We start from the raw sequence: 18,392 nt of genomic DNA on the forward strand, positions 1-18,392 counted from the left end.
TAGGAGCACAGAGCTCCAACCGCCTGAGCCGGGCTGGCCCATAAAAATTTATTTTATATACACCATATTCTATGTTTGAAAAAGAAGTCCAAATAAATCTTTTAATAACTACATAGGTTTTTTTGTTTCTCTGTTGGTTATTTGAATTTTACCATCAGGAACACTGATACACATTAGGTTTTGTTTTGTTCTTTATTTGACAGGCTATTTTCTGGGGAATGTTTTTCTGAAACATGAAAATAGAATTACCAGAAAAAACTGCCCTGAACAGATAGGTTACTAGATAGTAAATGAATATAATTGGTCTTTTTATTAATAAATTTAGGGTAAAGTGCATCTTAAGCACTCAACAGCAGAAATCATGTTAAAAATAACTTCATGTTCCTTAAATTTTGTCACTTTTTTTAAAGCTTCTAGATATACCTCATTTCTTTTTAAAGTTAAAAATAGGATTAGCTAAAATTACACAATTAAAAATCAAGGGTTTTCGTCATTCTTACATATTCAAGTTATAAAGAAGTGAACCCATTTATCTTCAAATCTATTTTTGGGGGTTCGATGCATTAGCACTAACTGCTATGATTGTGTAGATTCAGAAACTCCTAGGATATTTCAAGTACATCTTTGAGCTATATTATCTAATAGAACCACGTCATCATTTCCTACCTAGACTACTTTGAAAATAAATAAGATTTAACATTCTAAGGGACCTAATGATTTATGAGTTACATTTTCAATTCTCAGTGTACCCTCAGTTTTAAATGCCATCACTATCCATGTTGGAAGAAAAGAAAAGGCATTAGAAAAGTCCAAGCCTCTGACTAATCAGTTGTCAACACTACTTCAGTATTAAGTGAGGGCAGGGTGGTGGTGGTAATCCATTTCTCCACCCATTCGATCCATCAAAGAAAATCAAGTAATGGTACATAGTGAAAAATCTAAAAAGTATAGAAGGACATAAAATGAATCACACTTGAGAGAGATGACACCCTTCTATCACAATTCACCATCGTCAAGTTGAATGGGAGGGAGAAATAAGCATGTATAATTTGAAAAGGCCTCCCAAATGTTTCTCGTGTGTCCTTTCTGCTGGAAAACCACTGCACTGCATGATTCATTCTTTAAGATTTTTTTCCTTAAGTCATTTCCTGTCCAGTTTACAAACCAGCTATTAATGTTATTAGAAGAATGAGTATTATAACTAGCTTTTGGTCAGTCCTAAGCAGATGAAGCAGTTAACTCTGCCCATGAGACTCGCTTGTGAAGTTAAAAATAACATTAAAAATACATGCGTGGGCCACATTCCCAGATACTCTTAGTGGCTCAGGGCTTCCAGCAGCTTGTCTTATAAAAGCTCTAGCAATTAATGGATGTTAACTATACTTAGTGTGGTGATCATTTTGCAACATATACAAATATCAAATCATTGTGTCGTACACCTAAAACTAACTTAATATTCCATGTCAATTATATCTCAACAAAAAAGCTCTCTAGGTAATTCTGATTCCAACTCCTTCAGAACTAGTAGCTTAGGGAAAGGGGAAGGTAGAGAAGAATGATATCTTATTTCTCTGGATAGCCACTGGTTGCACATGAACTCTGTGAATAATATATCAATCAGTTCAATAATAACAAAACGGGAAACTAGGCCTACACCTTCACATAAGATACTAATAATTTCATTGATATAGGAATTCAGGAATCTGAATCACATGTATAAGAGTAGGCCTGGTGAAGCATATTAAGTAATTAAACAAAGGTTTATATAAACTAAAATAAAATACACCTAGAGTATTATGAGATATAAAAATTTTAAAATGAGTATACCAAAATACGATGCTATCTTTCATTTATGCTAAATTTTATAGTTCAATAATAAACTAGCCATTTGTGAGTCTCTACACAAAGCAATGAGCCAGTACCTCTTTATAACAGAAAAATACACTAAGTAGCAATGAAATTTAATGTTCAAAATCAATATAAAGTAATCAAGACAAGCCTAGTGGGAGACAGACTACATAAACGCTATACGTATCAAAACCTATGGGCGTGAGGAAGTGGGAAACAGGAGCAGAGAAGGCCTCTCAGGTAAGATAACATTCAGATTTTAGTTTTCTAGAGAGTTCCTGGTTCAACATGTATATTGAGCTGGTGCATTTATTTTTACACCTTTAAAAAAAATCATACAAAAAATAAAGAAATAAAACATAAATTTATAAGGACAGAAAGAACAGGAGAAAATATCAGGTAAGAAATGTCAGAAAAATTCTGGGAGACAGAGCCAGATGGGGGTGTAAGTAGATGACATAGCAAAGAGCAGAAATATACAATTAAGGTGTTTGCGGAAGGAGATACCAATGGGAAACATGCTGAACATCACCATGCTGAACCAAGCATGACCTAGCAGTAAAAACAGCAACATGAAAAATGAACCCTGCTCCAGAGCCCCTTTCCTGCTCCATCTGGATTAAACCTCCCCTTTAGATACACACCTTCTGGATTCCTTAGAGGAGAACCTGAACAGCCAGACCTAGGGAAAAGATCTTATGTCCCATCATTAAATGTATGAATGGACAATCAATGATTGATAGACATTTGAGAAAGACTTCTGTAGTAGGCAGAATTCTAGACATACGCCCTTAAAATTCCTGTCCCTGGATATACAATCATACACTAATCTAGGGACTGCTGTGAACAAACTTTGCAAACGTTAAGGTTACTAAATGATAAGGTTACTAATCAACTCATTTCATGAAGATTATTCTGGATTGGCGAGGGAGGTTTAATGTAATCACAGGAAGCCTTCCAAACAGAAGAGGAAGGAAGAAGAGGGAAGCAGAAGAGAGATGAGACAGAGCACAAGTCAGATAGATCTGAAGTGTAAGAAGGACTGGATTTGCTGTTATTGGCTTTGAAGATGGAGGAAGAGAGCCACAAGTCAAGGGATTTGGGAGGCTTCTAGAAGCTGAGAATGACGCCTGGCAGACAAACCAGGGGAACCTTAGTCCTACAACCACATGAAACCAAATTCTACCATTTAGAATTCTTTCTCCGAGCCTTCCGGAAGGAACACAACCCTGCTGACACCTTAATTTCGGGCTTATAAAAGTCTAAGCAGAGGACCCAGAGGAGCCATGCTGTGCCTGGAGTTCTAATATATAGAAACTGTGAGGTAAGAAATTTGTGTTGTTTTAGGCTGCTATATTTATGGTAATTTATTATGGCTGCAATGGAAAACTCACAGAGATTCTAACGTTAAAGAGACCAAATGAAAAGAAAAACAACTTAAAGAAGTAGAGCTAATGCAGAGAACAGAAGAACAAAACAAAAACCTCTTATTACACTTCTCAGAAAGATAAGACAATGACATCTATGAGAGATAAATAGGATGTTTTATAATCAATCAGATATTAAGAAAGATCTTGCCTATTAACGATGGGGGGGCGGTCCTTTTATTTTAAAGAAAAACTATTTTGTTGAGGTTTAATTTATTTAAGTTCCACAAATCTTAAATGTATTCATGAATACCTGGGTAATAAACATCCAGATAAAAATATAAAATATTGAAAATTAAAATTTGATATCCACAATAAAAAACCTCCAATAGAAGAGATAATAGTTAGGTAAGAGTATCAATTCAGTAACAAAGTCTGACTAATTACTACTAACAGAAAGAACAGTGAAAACAAACAGGAAGGATTAGGGCACATTACCATGAAATTTCAAAACGGCAGGAAAAAGATCCTACAAGTTTCCAGAGAGAAAAAGCAGTCTTCAAAGAAAATAAAAATAAAGGTAAAAAAAAACACTATCAGCACCATCAACAGCAACATTGGAAGCTAAAACCACTAAAGAATGACTTCTCAATTCTGAAGGAAAATAATTTTCAATCCAACAATTCTATCAAAGGGCAAAATAAAGACATTTTCAAGGGTAACATCTCAAAAATTTATATTCCATTCACCTTTTTCCTTGGTACGCTGATGGAGGATATAGTCCACCAAAATAAGGGAGCAAATCAACACTGAGAAAAATGCAAGGATCAAATATAAGAAAAAAGCCATTTTCCTTGGACAAAGGTGAAGGGAAATCCTGGGGCTATGACTGGACACCTTGGCCTAGAAAACATCCTTATTGGAGCAGGATGACAGAGGGCCTTTAGAGTGTCTGTAGGAAGAAAAAAAGGGGGGATTATTATCAGATAATGTATTTGATCATGAAAATTACACAGAATGTGGAATGTAGAAAAATCAGCAAGAGATACAGGTTGAAAACTAAGCAAATGGTAAACAAAAATACGAGATAAGTAAAACTATATACTTTGGTTCAGCAAGTAAAAATATGTACCTTGTTAAAAATAATGTAAATGATACTGATTTAGCCCAAAATTACAACAGTGAAAATAGGAGGAAAAAAGTTGAGTAAAAAGAAGTGAACAGATATCTAAAACAGATAAATCAAGAAATAGCAGTATAAACACATTTTTTAGAAATATGGAACTGAAAGTCAGAAACACTAAAAGAGTAGAAAGTGGTAGGGAATGTGATTAGGGGCTGGGAGAAATAGGGCAAAAAAGTAGTTCTATGCTATAAGCCTTTTTAACTTTAACCTTGCATCTATTGCTTTGATAACAAATTTTTAAATGTTTCTGCTTACAGTATAAAGAATGCATTGGAATGAACAACAATGGATAAAGGAGACAGTTTAGGAGGCTGTTGGAACAGTCTAGGGGAGAGGTGGTGGTCATGTAGTCTTATTAGAGCAGTAGGGGTGATAAAGATGGAAAGATGTGAAAAGATTAGGACTTATCTTGGAGGGAAAAATAATGCTTCCAGGTGATTGATGAGATGTGTAGGTGAGAGAGAGAGAGTGGTGCTTAGTATGACTCCCAAGTTTCTAGTTTGTTTATCTGGAATAGTGGTACATTTTGCTGCAAGGAAATTTCTAAAGAACAGAGTAGGGAGGAGGGAGCACAGAGATTTGGGAAGGAATGCCATGAGCTCAGTTTTGAATATGTTCAATTTGAAATTACTGTGAAAGAAATGGTTTTCTTATATAATGCTTCAATGAGCAAATGATGGCTTTCAAAAAAGGTCTAAGGCTAGAAAAAATATCAAGGATAAATTAAAAATGGAGAGTCTCCTCTAAGATGGAATAACAGGGACTTGATTTACCCTCCTGCTTTATTTAACCAATAGAAAGGAAAAGGTTTTCAGACATTAGACAAAGAGCACAGAAAAGAAAAAAACAGGATGAGCCCTTTGAGTATGCCAGCTTACTGCCTAGAAGTTGTACAGAGTGAGGTCTTACTGAGTTGAGAGATCTCAGACAGTGTTGAGGAAGGCCAAGCAATGGCTAGAATTCGTGGGTCAGAGTACTAGAGAGAAGGGAGCTCCATAGAAGAGAGCTCTGGAGCTCTGCAGTTAACTGCTGGCGATTGGCTCAATGCTGATCTGTGCATTTGTCAGAGACAAATCCTCCTAATACACAGGGTATTGAGAGGAATCCCCAGAAGGAAATTAGTCTTAGACTAATGGGGGCTCTGGACCCACCCTAACAAAGCTTAAAAACGAGCACCGAAAGGATCCAACTGATTCCAACTAATACGACTGCTGGCCAGAACAAAGCTAATACTACTTTCAAGAGATCCAGCCACCAATAATGTAAACTGTAATAGAGTGCATTATTCAATCAATTTCAATCAAATTACCAGGCATGGTTCTTCCACCGAAGTAGGAAGTAGCTCAAGACACCACTGGCCACACGGACTGAGTCCCGGGCGTCAGTGCCTGCGAGACTGTGGCCCGGCCTTTCAAGGTGAAACAGAGCCTACGAATTGAAGATGAATGAAGGCTGTCATGATGAATGTTTCCCAAAAACTTACAGGATGACTAAATCGCTAGAAGCACAAATGCATGTAAGAAGAGGTGTGGCATGCAACATTTTGGAAGGAAAAATGAAGAATTGGTCAAGAAGACACGAATTGAAGCAAATGATGAAAATTAATATTTTATTTAACATTGATCACAATAAATTATGTAGAAAAAAATTACCAGGTATAAAAGAGGCAGGAAAATATGACCCATTACCAGGAGGAAAGGGGAAAAAAGTTATTTCTGCTTCTGTTAAAGCAGAAATTTCTGCTCCTGTTAAAGCAGAAATAACTGCAATGATAGAATTAGTAATCAAACATATTAAAATAGCTATTATAAGTATACTCCACATGTTAAAGTAGAGGAAAGCATAAACATAATGAGAAAAATGAAAGATTTACATATTTTACTAAGGCAAAAATCAAGCTTCTAGTGATAAAAAAATACATCTAAAATGAAATACACTAGATGGGATCAACGGCAGAGTAGCAAAACATCAGTGAAATTAAAGATATAACAACAGACACTATTCAAAATGAAGCACAAAGAATAAAGACTGAAAAAAGGAACACAGCATCAGTGACCTTTGGAACAATAATCAGTCTAACATACATGAAACTAGAGTCCCACGAAGGATGGGAAGTGTGGGAACGGACACTAAAAATTATTTGAAGAATTAATAGTTGAAAATTATCAGATTTGATGAAGACCATAAACCCGGAGATCTAAGAAATGCAATGAACCCAGAACAGAATAAACCTGAAGAAAACTATGGCAAGACACATCAGAATTAAATTGCTGAAAACCAGGATAAATTCCTAAATGGCCAACAGAGAAAACATACAGGGGCACAAATAAAAGAGCATTAACGGACTTCTCTGAATTACACAAACCTGAACATAACAGAAAGACATCTGTAAATTACTGGAGGGGGGATAAAGTCCAGAATTCTTCACCCAGCTGCAATATCAAAAATTAAGGCAAAATCAAGATCTTACAGACAAAAGGTGAAAAAAATCATCACCAACAGACCTACACTATGAAAAGGTCATGTGAAGTCCTTCAGGTAGAATAAAAAAGGTAACACATGGTAAGTATCCTCACAAACAGCACTGAAAAAATGGTAAACATGTGGGCAGTTACAAAAGACCATTTTCCTTATTTTCTAATACTTTCAAAAGACAATGTTTTAGGGGAAAATAATAGCATATTGTGGGTTTTAGCATATGTGAAAGTAAAACATGACAGTAGCACAAAGGACAGGTAAGGGGAACAGGAACTATACTGTTACAAGGTTATTATTACACTTTGTGTGAACTGGTATTATACTATTAGGACATAGACTGTAAGTTTAAAAGTCTCATGTTGTAAACCCTAGAGCAACCACTAAAAAGACAAAATGAAAGTGGTAATAACTACTATGGCACAGGTGGAGATAAACGTAATCATAACAAACAAACTCCTCTCAATTGGAAAGAGGGAAACAAACAAACAAAAAAGAATACAATAAAAAAATAAATACCATATAAAAAAATACTAACATGGTAGATTTAAACCCAACCACATTGATAATAACATTAAATATGAAGGGTCTAAATAGTTTATAAAGGGGCAGGGATTATCAGAATAGATATAAAAAACAGCCCTAGCTATACGTTATTTCTAAGAAATGTAGTTTAAAGACACAGAGAAATTAAAAGAAACAGGATAGGAAAAGATATAGGTATATTTCAAAGCAAACAATATTATCATGAATATAGAGGATTATTTCAATGATAATAGTAAATTCAATAGGACGTAAGAATTCTAAATGTGTGTATACAGTAAGAATACTTCAATAAAATTGATAAAAGTGAAAGGAGTAAGAACAAATCAACAATTACAGTTAAAGATTTCAACAATCCTCTCTTATCAATCAACCTGACCTGTCATTCATAAAACATTCCCACCCAATGACAATATACATTCTTTTCACATACACACATAGTTTCATATTCTTGAGATAAACCTTACTTGATCATGATGTGTTAAGCTTTTTTACATATTGCTGGATGCAATCTGCTAAAATTTTGTTAAGGATTTTTGTGTCTATGAACAAAAATCATCGAAGAAATCATAAACTGGTCTTCATCAAAATTAAAATGTTTGTTCTTCAAAAGACAATTAAAATATAAGCCAAACAGTAAGAAAATATTTGCAAAATACAGTCAATAAATTTTCCATATCCAGTAGATGCAAAAATGCTTATAACTTAACCCAGTAAGATGACAAACAACTTAACTTTAAAAAAGGGGGGAAGGCAAAGGATTCAAACACTTTACCAAAAATATTACATAGTAGCAATTAAACACATGAAAAGATGCTCAATATCATTAGTTACAAGGGTAATGAAACAAATCACAGAGATATTAACCCACATGGACTAGAATAGCCAAAACTAGAAAATGTTACAAGTAGTTTAAGTGATTCACCATTTGTTTTTCATCTTTACCTTTATAGAAAAAATAATCTGTATTGTGTTTTGGTTTTGGGTGGTGTTTTTCCATTTCACAGTAAGTGAGATCTTTGTCTGACTTCTTTCACTTAGCATAATACCCTCCGTTCATGCTGTCACAAATGGCAGGATTTCCTTCTTTATGGCCAAATAATATTCGCGCGCACGTGTGTATATCTACACACACCACATACATCTTATCGATTTATCTGAGGCAGTACAGGTAGCTCAGAGAACTGATCCCCTCAAGGACATCAGGTGAGGCACCTCTCTGGTTTCAGTTTCACAAGAAACGCATGGGGAGTGGGGGAAAACAAGAACCAGTTTTATCCAGCAGGACCAGTATCCATGATCCATTAGTTGAAGGACCTGTCGACCTTCAACTAATTTTAATGTCATTATAACCTCATTTACACTCCCATCATGCACTTGATGCCAAGACAATTCCAGAGGAACCAAATAAGGAAGAAAAAGTAGGAAAAGGAGGGTCCCACCCAGAGGGAGGAGAAAACAATGGGAAGTCACCAATTCCAGCCCTTAGGGGAGATAAAAAGCCCTGGTCAGGACTTCCTCAGGGCCACTCAACCTTCCAGTTCACTGGCATTTCCTTCTCAAGTATGTACTTTCGCTTCAATAAATCCCCTGTGCTTTCCTGCGTCTGTCTCGCTCCTGAATTCTTTCTCGCAGGAAAACAAGAACCTGGCTTCTGCTCCCAGCTGAGTCCCCAACAGTGACATCCCTGAGGGCCTCCTGCGACATGCTGATAGTCCTTAGGTTCTTTCCAAATATTGGCTGTTGTAAATAATGCTGCCATGAATATGGGGGTGCAGATATCTCTTTGACATAGTGTTTTTTCATTTCCTGTGATGGCGGAGGGGAGCCCAGAAATAGACCTATATAAATATAGTCAACCGATCTTTGGCAATGGAGATAATTTTTCTTTTTAGTCTTCTTTGTTGTTGTTGTTAATTTTATTGGGGTAACATTGGTTAATAACCTAAGTTTCTAATGTACAACTTTATAATACAACATCTGTATAGTCCATTGTGTAATCACCACCCAAAGTCTGGTCTCCTTCCATTACCAAATATTTGACCTCCTTTACCCTCTTCGTCTTCCCCCCACCCGGCTTCCTCTCTGGTAATCACCACTCTGTTGTCTGTATCTGAGTTTACACATGTAGGTTTTTATGTAGGCATAAATTTAGAATCAGCTAAGTAAATACCTAGGAATACAATTTCTGAATCATATGAAAAGACTCTGTTTGGCTTTGTAAGAAACTGCCAACTGTCAGATATTTTTTCAAAAAAATGGTGCTAGAACAACCGGACAGCCACATGCAAAAAAAAAAAACCAAACACAAAACACAAAGAATCTAGACCCAGACCAACACCTTAACAAAAATTAACTCAAAATGTAACACAGACCTAAATGTAAAACGCAAAACTATAAAACCCTTGTTAGACAACACAGGAAAAAATCTAGATGACCTCGGGGTTGGTGATGACCTTTTAGATACAACAAAAGCATAATCTACAAGAGAAATAACTGATAAGCTGGAGTTCATTAAAATTAATTTCTGTTCTGTGAAAGAAACTGTCAAAGATAATGAAAAGAAAGACTGGGAGAAAATACTTGCAAAAGGACTGTTATCCAAAATACACAAAAAACTTTTAAAATTCACCAATAAGAAAACAACCAACCTGATTAAAACAGGCCAAAGACCTTAACAGACACTTCCCCAAAGAAGATGTACAGATGGCAAATGAGCCTATGAAAAGATGCCCCACATCGAATGTAATCAGGGAACTGCAAATTAAAACGAGATACCACTACACATCTATTAGAATGGCCACAATCCAGGTCATTGACAACACCAAATGCTCGTGACGATTTAGAGCAACGGGAACTCTCCTTCAGTGCTAATGTGGATATGAAATGGCACAAGTACTCTGGAAGACAGTTGGGCGGTTTCTTACAAAACTAAACATTCTTACCATATGATCTAACAATCACACTCCTTAGTATTTACCCAAAGGAGTTGAACACATGTCCACACAAATACTCCATGTGGATGTTTATAGCAGCTTTATTTATAATTGCATAACTTGGAAACAACCAAGATGTCCTTCAGTAGGAGAATGCATAAACAAACTGTGGTACATCGAGCCAATGGAATTATTTTAAGTGCTAAAAAGAAATGAGCTATCATGCCATGAAAAGACATGGACAAAACTTAAATGCATACTACTAAGTGAAAGAAGCCAATCTGAAAAGGCTACATACTATATGTTTCAAACTGTAAGACATTCTGAAAAAGGCAAAACTATGAAGACAGGAAAGAGATTAGTGGTCGCCAAGGATTGGGGGAGGAAGGGAAGAATAGGCAGTGTACAGATTTTTAAGGCAGTGAAACTATTCTGTATCATATAATAATGATGGATACATGTCAGACATTTATCCAAACACCAAGAGGAAACCTAATGTAAGCCACTGATTCTGGATAATAATGACGTGTCCTTGTTGGCTTATCTATTGCAACAAATGTACCAGTCTAGTGTAGGTATTGATAGTGGGATGGGGGTGAATGAGAACTTTGTACTTTCTCCTCAATTTTGCTGTGAACCTAAAACTATTCTAAAAATAAAGTTTATATCATTTATCTATTTTTTAAAAATTAATAAACAGGAAATTCAAAAAAAGGAGAAACTTAGATTAGATGGCCATGTAAAGATAGAAAAACATACTTAACTTTATAAACTAAAATGAAATACTGTACTATTTCACTCAGAGAAGCAAACACTAAAAACTGACAACATTCAAGTATTAGTGATAATTTGGAGCAAGGGATTTTCATACATTGTGGGTTGTAATATAAAATGGTAGAAAAACTTGGAAGAGCAATTTGACAGTACTTTGAAATGAATTATGTGTATGCCTAAAAAGAAAGCAACCCTACTTTTTTACGTCTAGGTGAACACTCAAGAAATTTCTGCAAACACGTACAAAAACTGTGGAAGAAAATACCCACATAGCAATGGCAGTAACATATATTGTTTTGGGGCATATATATACATAGATATGAATACATGCATGTGTGTGTGTGTGTTTATGTATTTTTTTAAAGTATTGGAAGGATACACACTAAACTAAAGACAGTAGTTGCTTTTTGAAGGGAAATGAGGAAAATGTGACTCAAGAACTTTACCTATTTTGATTTAAAGAGTTTGGCAAAATAATATCAGCTATTAATTCCATTAAACATAAAAATCATTATAATTTCAGACTCATTAGATCTAAAGAGTAATACAGATCTATCTGTATGTCCTCCTAATCTATAGCACAGTAGAGTTATGTACTAGTGATAAAGACAATAGTTCACATTTTCTCTGAAGGTTGAATACTTCCTGTCATATGACATAACTGGGTCAGCCAAAAGTAATCCACGTCTCATTTCATAAAAGCATAAATAGAATTACTATAAGAGTGTTCATAGTGTAGACTGGTTAAGGAAGACAACACTCATAGTCATTTCCTTAGGAGCTGTGTCAGGCCTTCAATGAAGGAAGTGACATAATCTGCCTGAATCACTAAAATCAAATAATGACTTATGTGAAGGAAACTGCAAAAGCTACATCCCTCTGAAAATAATACCCATTTCCTTCCCTGTTCCCTTCTCCTTCCTATAGGTCATCAGAATAAAATATTACATAATAATAAATACCTTATACAGTTCTAATAAGGAAAGGATATGTACTATATTCCTCCTGTTCCACCTTAACCCAACATTTATCTTAAAGTAATATGAAAACTTTAAAGAATAAAGTAAAAATTTCATATATACATACATCGATAGCTCACCCCAATCCCTACTCTTTGAGTTATGCCAAATGTCAGTTCATCATACATACATCACATAATTTAATACTTTGACGAAGAATTTATCCAATACTTACTAAACGTCTTACAGATGTCAGAAACAGCTTTGAAGACTCTATCAGAAAAATTCACTTTCACTTTCACATACTTCATGTTGGGAAGTTGCAGGCGGAGCAGTTTGTGCTGGGGGGTGAACTGAAGCTTAGCATCTGCCTGAATGCCATACTTATCCAAGGTCCAATGTGTCTTAAGAAGCCAGGTTCTCTTCTTTTCCCACCAGAGAGCATGATCAGACCAATCTTTTTTTACATCTATTAAAAAAAAAAAAAAACACTTAAAAATTAAAATCACCAAGAGTACTTTGAGAAATTAAAAGCAGAAAACTAAATAATTGGGTATTTAGTACAAACAATTAAATATAAAGTGCTTATGTGATAGGTACAGAAGAAATACTGAACAGCTGAGAAAACACACGCTGCCTTAGAAAGCCAGTATACAAAAGGTAGCTGAGGCAGAATTCACACTGCAACTAGTAATGCCTAATTTAGGTGGAATATGGGACACATGGATGCAGAGTAAATGTTCTCTGCAGTCATTCCCAGAAACAGAACCTGGAGGCTGGAATCAGAAGGATAACTAATGAAGTAGAGCTGGTGGGTTCTGAGCCCAGCCTTGAGGACAATATTGTGATGATAAAGTAGGTGAGAAGGCTGAGGTTTATGAGGCTGTACAAGTGTGAAGTGGGTAAGGAGTGGTGAAAAGAAAGAGAGAACCGGAGTGAGCAAAAACCAACATCCTAGGTGAAGAAGAGCACAGGGGAAAAAAAAATCCAAGAGTAAGTAACACTCTAAAACCTAAGAGAGGAAAAAAAAAAAAAAAAAACGAAAAACAACCTACATCCCAACCTACACACTGTCCCAAATACGAGGTGTGAAAAAAAATACAGTGAACGCTACTGTCACTTGCCAGCCAACCGAATGGCAGGGATTTTTAATACAGAAAGCAGCGCACTGAACCTCAGTAACAGTACGTGACAAGTTTCAACTTGTTCGGTTTAGTCAGTCAGGTGTGAGCGACGGTTGAGAGAAGTAAAGTGTGCTGTAAATCATGGAGCACGAACAACACATTAATATGAAATGGGCAAACGGTTTGATCCTCCATCATGACAACACTCCATGTTACATATCGCTTCTGGTACAGCAATTTCTATCCAATAAAAACATTATGGTGTGTCCTCATCCATCTTATTGACCAAATCTGGCATCCTGCGACTTCTAGCTCTTCCCCAAAGTCAAAATGACCATGAAAGGTAAACATTTTGAATCCATTCAGGACATCGAGGCAGCCATGATGGTGCAACTAAAGACACTCAGGAAAGAGGACTTCCGGAACTGCTTCAGAAAGTGGCAAGATTGATGAGATAAATATGTCTGAAGTGAGGGGGAGGATTTTGAGGGGGATTAATGGCAATGTGTCTTTTACTGTAATAAAAAAATTTTAATTTAAGCATTCACTGTATTTTTTATCACACCTCATCTATTCCAAGAAAAGTAATTTATAAAGTCACAATTACTTTACAAAGTAATTTATAAATTATAAAGTCATTTATAATATAAAATTTATAATATAAAAAATAAAGTAATTTATACATTACTTTAAAAAGTAATTTATAAAGTACAAGTGTAACAGTAAATGTTAATACATTAATATCTGTTAAACTATTTAACAGCCTTATGCAACTAAATTAAATAAAACCAAATAAAGAACGTAACACAAGATTTTGCTTACCCCTAAGTAAGGCAGATCTTAACAATAAACTAGCAAAATACACACAAAATCCAACTTCAGCTAGTTTTTAAAGTATCAATATAAGTGAAAACATTTTGGATCTGTTAAACTAAAAGCCAAAAATGGAGGAAATGATGTTTCAAAAAGAAAATCAAAAAAGCCTTCTAGGGGAAGAAAAAAAACTTGGAAAATAACATTATCGCAAATAAAAACTATTATGGTTCTGCTACAAAAATCATTTTAATATAACTTTAGTAAGAGTTGGTCAACTTTAAGAAGGTAAGTTTAAAAGTATATACTAATCTGGAAGATTTTTTAAACACAACTTGTTTACCTGAAAGCCTCAGGAAGTAAAAATCAATTTTCCACATTATGTGTCTACAAACACCTTCTATGGTGAAATTTACGTGATATAACTGAATTTCTCATTACATCACTGGAAGAAACATATCACTGGAAAAAAGACTTTCAATTCCTTAGACATTAAAAAATATTTTAATCCTTACGTACTTTACTGTGAGAATTGTAGTTACTTGTCATTATATTGCCATTTTGAAATTTTAATATTTGTTTTGGGAAAGCCCAATTATGTTATTTGAAGTTTGGCTGCAGAAATACATATAACTTCTATCTTACAACAACTCGCCTAATTGTGACATAATGTATACTACCTGAATCTTAAATTATTTTCCAGCACAGAATCTGTCAACTCCCTGATCTAGCTCACAGAAGACAACTAAGATTGGGATCCTTTCATATATTAGGTAAATGGTCACATGTTACAGAAAGTTTACTTTTCAAGAATAAAGAACCCCGGGCAGAAAAAGATAACTTTTGCAAAGAATGACAGTACCCGAGTAAGGCTGAGCTGAGTTAACAGTAGGTAGGCATATAATACTTTCTTCCCTGCACCTCTGTCCAGTCACTTCTGTGGTACTCTAGTGCCAATGTCAATGGTTAAGGATGCTATCTCATATGAACTCCCCGTGGGGGTGAGGGGGGCAAAAGGCTGTCACTTGTACCCTGCTGATAATCAACCTCATCATCATCATCACCGAATTAAATCATATGGACTCCCCCCCAAAAGGCAAACCTGCAATAAGAACTTTGGTGCAAGTAGCTTATTTAGGGGAAGGGAGAATCCAGGAAGCACACTTGATGGGATTAAGAAAAGTGAGTTTAGAAAGAAAAGTCTAGAAAGGGCTCATTAACTGCTATGGATAACTGGAGTTCAGTTCTGCTAAAGACCTTTTCAGGATCCCATAGAACGTGCCTCAGACTGTCGAGCTAAGGAAAAAGAAAGCCAAGGGCATCTATCTACCTCCTTGGTTGAGTGTCGCTCCCAGGGCCATTAAGTTCCCAGAGCTTCTGCTGCTACAGTGTTTCCCCAAAAATAAAACCTAGCCGGACAATCAGCTCTAATGCGTCTTTTGGAGCAAAAATTAATATAAAACCTGGTCTTATTTTACTATAAGACCTGGTCTTACTTTACTATAAGAGTGGGTATAATATAATATAATATAAAATGTAATACAATACAATACCGGGTCTTATATTAATTCTTGCTCCAAAAGGCGCATCAGAACTGGTTGTCCAGCTACGTCTTATTTTCAGGGAAACACGGTGTACATAGGGCTGACCACCCACACTGGGCAGCGCAAACTCAGAGATCTAGTGCTTAAGGAAGGAAGGTGTCAGGCACTGTCCACCACAGCAGCCAGGGAACTGGGGGTGGATGGAAAGGGCCTCAACAGCATCTGTTACAAGCTTGAAAGAAATACTTATTCAAACAAACAAAAATGTGCTGTTTGACAATGGTATCAGGATAGACAGCAATACTGTAAAGACATAATAAATGCCAGTCTCACTGTGGCAGTAAAGTGCTAAAACACAGTGGGCAAAGACACCAACATGATCAGGAGATGAGTAGCTCTTTGGATAAGTTACAAGTGAACTTGATAAAGACGTAATTTGTCACCAACCCCAAAAGTTTAAAGACAGTTTCTACAACGTGGGGTGTGAAAAGGACTATTGGTCAAGAATCTGACTTCTCATTCAAAGCTACACAACGACGCCATTACTATGAATGGCAAAATCTTGCCTTTGGATTTGGTGTGGCCCACTTGCTTAGAATGCTTTTATACTTTTAAATGGTTTGAGGATAAATTGGGTTCCCAGATCCAATTTCAGCACGGGGGTGGGGTGGGGGGTGAGGGGAGGCAGGGGTTGCTCCCCCACACCAACTAACAATTCTCAGACATCAGCAGGGAGTCATCAGCAGATGCCTGATGCCAGCCCAAGTTACCTGTGCTTCTGGCCAACTGGCTACAGATTGGAGGTTCCAATGACTTCCCCCAACTCAGAATGCCACCTGCAAGCCCAGGCTGTCACCTGTACTTCTGACCAACCGGCTATGTAAACCAGAGGTTAATATGATCCCTTCCTTGGGTTTGATTAATTTGCTAGAATGGCTCCCAGAACTCAAGAGAAACACATTATTTACCAGATCACTGGCTTACTGTAAAAGGATATAACCGATGACCAGCCAGATGGAAGAGACGCACAGGGCGAGGTGTGAGGGAGGGGTGCAGAGAGCTCCCAGGTGCTCGCCCATGCCCCTCGCCCATGCCTCCCCGTGGTCACCAACAGAAGCTTCCTGAACCCCATCCTTTTGGCTTTATTACATGGTTGTGACTGATTAAATCACTGGTCATTGGTGACTGATTCAACCTCCAGCCCCCCTGGAGGTCAGGCCATGGGATCGAAAGTTCCAACCCTTCACTTCGTAACTTATATAAGATAAATGTCTGATGACTATGCTGTGCACCTGAAACTAATATGATATTGTACACCAACTATAATTGAAAATTAAAAAAATAAATACAAGTTCCAACCACGTTGTTGGTTCCCCTGGCAACCAGCCCCCATCCTTAGGTGCTTTCCAAAAGTCACTTCATTAACACAACAAAAGACACTCCCAACACTTAGGAAATTCAAGAGTTCTAGGAGCTGTGAGCCAGCAATTATGGAAGACCAAATGTATATGACATATATATTTTGGTCATCTGAATGATAAAATACTATTTCTCATAAATCACAAAGTTGCAGGGATTTTTTAAAAAATCAAAAGAATATTATTTATCATTTTATATAAAATTCAAATTTCAACGTCCATGGTTTTATGGAACATGGACACACTCCTCTGCTCACATATGTCTATGGCCGCTTTTGCATTACAACAGTAGAGTAAAGTAGTTGTCACAGAGACCTCATGGCCCCACAAAGCCCAAAATATTTACTATCTAGGTTTTTACAGAAAAACTCTGCAGGTCCCTGATACAATAAAATCTCAACTTTTCATCAATTAGGCTTCAACTCTCACCTCAGAAACAGGTACCTCCCCTGATGCCCACCTTCCCTTTTCAAGGCCACCCGCCCCCCCTCAATTCCAGGTTGGTGTTTCAAACCAAAGGAGCAGCCCATCTGCACCCAGCAATAATAGACAAGGGCACGCAATCCAGAGATGTACTAGGCACCCTATGAGGAGGAACACATACCCACAAAAGGAAAAGAAAATCTCTTTCTGACTTGCAACACTTTTAAGACCAATCTTTTTTACCCATAGAAAATAGTGGTGGATTAAGTAACAATATAAGAAAGAAAAATTAACAAAATAAAAGCAGGACACCAGAAAAGATCAGAAGTATCAATAGTACACAGGCCAAGAGACCAAAACAGGGAAATGCAGGCATTCTAACAGCAAAAGTAGACAGTGATGAAGAGGAACTAGTCAGACTGACTTATGTTCAAATAGAATTTTTGGTAGCATTCTTGAAAACTCAAAACACCAGTAACCTGAACAGCATTAATTACAGGGCAATCACTACTACAGAATAAGAATAGTGTCTACAAAACATTCATTAATTCAACAAATATCTACTGAAAAGGTACTATGTACACGGCATGGTTTTAGTGCCAGAGATAGTGATGAGAAGAACAAAGTTTCAGCATCTTTGAAGAAGGCCAATATGACTAGAGTGGAGCAAGTGAAGAAAATAGGAGGTGGCATCAGAGAGCAAGGCAGAAGCCCTGTAGGTCAAAGCTGTCTAGATTTTCTAAGTGTACGAGAAGCCACCAGAACAGTGGTTTTCAGCCTGTTTCGCATTATAATTATCTGAGCAACTTTCCAAATATACTAATGCCTGGATCCAGCCCAAACTACTTTGGGTGTGGGTCTGTAAATTGGTTTTAAGCAGGGGAATGATTTATGTTTCAAAATCATCACTGATAATTTTGAAGAATTGCGGGGACAAGAGTGTACATGAGTGAAAATGAGAGACTATGTAAACAGTTAAGGT

The 18,392-nt window shown here is 36.5% G+C and overlaps 1 protein-coding gene across 5 annotated transcripts in view; it reads right to left on the minus strand.

Annotated features, from left to right (window-relative positions):
• The window catches only part of FERMT2 (FERM domain containing kindlin 2), a 72,937-nt gene that overhangs the window by 33,614 nt on the left and 20,931 nt on the right, over positions 1–18,392 (minus strand). For all 5 annotated transcript variants that reach the window (XM_081050111.1, XM_081050115.1, XM_081050113.1 and 2 more), the window contains exon 3: positions 12,324–12,557. In XM_081050111.1, coding sequence (XP_080906237.1) covers positions 12,324–12,557 — 234 coding nt within the window. The remainder of the gene's footprint in view (positions 1–12,323; positions 12,558–18,392) is intronic.

The sequence above is a fragment of the Rhinolophus hipposideros genome (assembly GCF_964194185.1).
Source record: "Rhinolophus hipposideros genome assembly, chromosome: 5".
Classification (NCBI taxonomy): domain Eukaryota; kingdom Metazoa; phylum Chordata; class Mammalia; order Chiroptera; family Rhinolophidae; genus Rhinolophus; species Rhinolophus hipposideros.